General features: G+C 61.8%; 1 protein-coding gene across 1 annotated transcript; it reads right to left on the bottom strand.

Annotated features, from left to right (window-relative positions):
• Positions 1-2: 2 nt before the first annotated feature.
• Positions 3-2,274, bottom strand: SNX33 (sorting nexin 33; the record flags this gene model as incomplete). The annotated part of the gene is given in 3 exon segments (XM_010194511.1): positions 3-64; positions 1,066-2,022; positions 2,025-2,274. Coding segments are annotated over 3 exon segments (1,269 nt in total), but the record flags the coding sequence as incomplete, so codon positions are not given.
• Between the last annotated feature and the right edge of the window lie 3 nt (positions 2,275-2,277).

Below are 2,277 nucleotides of genomic sequence, written 5' to 3'. Positions count from 1 at the left end.
TCCTCCTGGTCCATCCGGCCTTCATCGCTCATCCGCTGGCTCTCCTTCACCTTGGCGAAGGCGCCTGGCGAGGCAGGGGCAGGGTGAGAGGTCAGGGCTGCCCACATCCCTTCTCTCTCCCCGCCATCCCCTTAGTTTTATCCCCCCTCCTTCCATTTATTTTTTACGACTTGGTTTCGAAAGCATCCTGCCTGGCTCCAGCCCCGCATTCCTCCCCTCTCATTAGTGTTTGCTTCAAAACAGGATCTGTCCCGCAGCTCCCCGGGCTTTTTTCCCTTCTCCCTGCCCCTTGCCAGGACCCAGGGTTACGGTGCTCCCAGCACAGAGGAGGAGGAGGAAGAAGCAAAGGTTGGAGGCCAAATCCTGCTTTCCGCTCTGCCCACGCGGCCTCGCTTCCGGACGGGATCCAGCCCCTCGTCACTCCCCGGGATAAACAACGCGGGGAGGAAAAGACGAGGAAGCGGGATCGCATCCTCCCTCCCCTTCCCCCTTCACTTTCCCAGACCCCCCAGGGATGCGGGGTGATGTACAGACACCCCCAGATGCTCGGACACAGCCAGCCCTGGGGAAAACAACCTGACCCCATAATATCTGGGGATGATGGCACAGGAGTCCAGGCCGGGAGGAGTGCATGGACTTTGGCCCCGCTCCCTGCCTGCGTCACACCCCACTGCCCGGGTGCAAAGGGACACGGAGCCCTGGCTGCTCCCTGCCTGCCTCAGAAGGGGCACAGCAGCCGCCTCTCGCCCCCACAGAGGGTATGGGGGATGCAGGGAGCCCTGGGGGTGCTAAACTCCAGCATCCCCCCTGGCCACCCAACTGCTGCCTTGGACAGGGAAGGAGGATGAGGGTGGACAAGCAGTGGTGGGCAGGCCACCCTGGAGCCAACAGCAACGGTGCCAGCTCCTGCTCACAATTTGGGGGGAGTGATGCCATCCTCATCCCCATCTCCATCCCCATCCTCACCCTTATCCCCATCCTCATTTCCATCTCCACGCTATTCCCACCCATGTGGAGCCATAGTGCAGGAGCGGGCATCACCAGGGGAGAAGCAGCCACCCTTACCTTTCTGGAGGTGGATGATGTCTGGGAAGTTGGAGAGGAGCCCTTGGTACAAAGAGAGAGTGTCCAGCATGAGGAACAGGTCGTTCTTGGGCTGCTCGGCAAACATCTCCCCCACGGTCTCGTACGTCTTGCCTGTGTGGGAGATGGCATTGTTGAGGGCATCCGAGCTGTATGGGGGGTCCATGTGGAAGGAGTGGCTGATGGCCTGGAAAGCGTTGCCCAGCTTCTGGAACTCCTTCCGGAAGCCCCCCACGTGCTTGCGCACCAGCTCCGAGGCCACGTTGGTCAGCTGCAGGACGCTGTCGTCCATCTTCTTGCTGAAGGCCTTGAAGGCATCCACGCGGTCCTCCACATCCTGCAGGTCCTGGTGCTCCGTGGGGATCTGGATGGTGAGGAGGAAGCTGGCGCCCACCATCTCGTCCTTCTCCGCCCGGCGTTTGCCCAGCTTCCACTGCTTCTCATCGCGGCAGCAGAGGAAGTGCTGGAAGCCCTCGTACTGGGAGAGGACGGGGTGGCTGGTCATATGGTCCATCCAGAGGATCAGCCGCCGCTTGCGCTTCTCGATGAAGTCCTCCTCGAAGCGCCCGGTGGCCTGCTTCTCGGGCAGGTGAGGCACCGAGATGACCGTGAACTTGTGCAGGAGGCGGTTGTAGAGCCAGTCAAAGTGCTTGTACCGCCGGTAGACAGGCGAGTTGATGTTGCTGGGGGTCAGCTTGTAGGAGATGTAGCTCTTGATACCCTTGAACTTGGTTTGCTTGGTGGGGTCCTCCACGGAGCAGATGAAGGGGTGGGGGTTGGCCCTCCACTGGGGGCCTTTGGAGCCCATCTCGATGCAGTACGCCTCGGCGATCTTGGACATCAGGGGCACGTCGCCCAGGATGAAGGCTTCCACCCCTGAGCGGACAAAGCAGGAGAAGCGGTTGAGGTTCCTCCCCACCACGCTGCCCCTCTTTTTTTTTGCCTCTCCAGCGCCGGTTTGGGACGGTAACCGGCATGCTGGGGGTGCCCGTACGCCGCTGGGTACTGCAGGCTGGGCGAAGGGTGCCCGTTGGTGCCCGGTGCGCTCCGGGGCTCCTCCACCACCGTGCAAGCATCGTCCCAGTCATCCCAGTCATCATCGTCGTCGTCCTCAAAACTACCTTGGTAGGAGATGCCAGGGTTGGGGAGGGCCGTGGAGAAGGAGGAGTCGTGCCTGGGGGAGCCGGCCGGGCT

This window comes from Mesitornis unicolor, unplaced genomic scaffold, assembly GCF_000695765.1.
Source record: "Mesitornis unicolor isolate BGI_N332 unplaced genomic scaffold, ASM69576v1 scaffold31980, whole genome shotgun sequence".
NCBI lineage: Eukaryota > Metazoa > Chordata > Aves > Mesitornithiformes > Mesitornithidae > Mesitornis > Mesitornis unicolor.
Note: the sequence above shows the minus strand (reverse complement) of the source record. Positions and strands in the feature narration are given on the sequence as shown.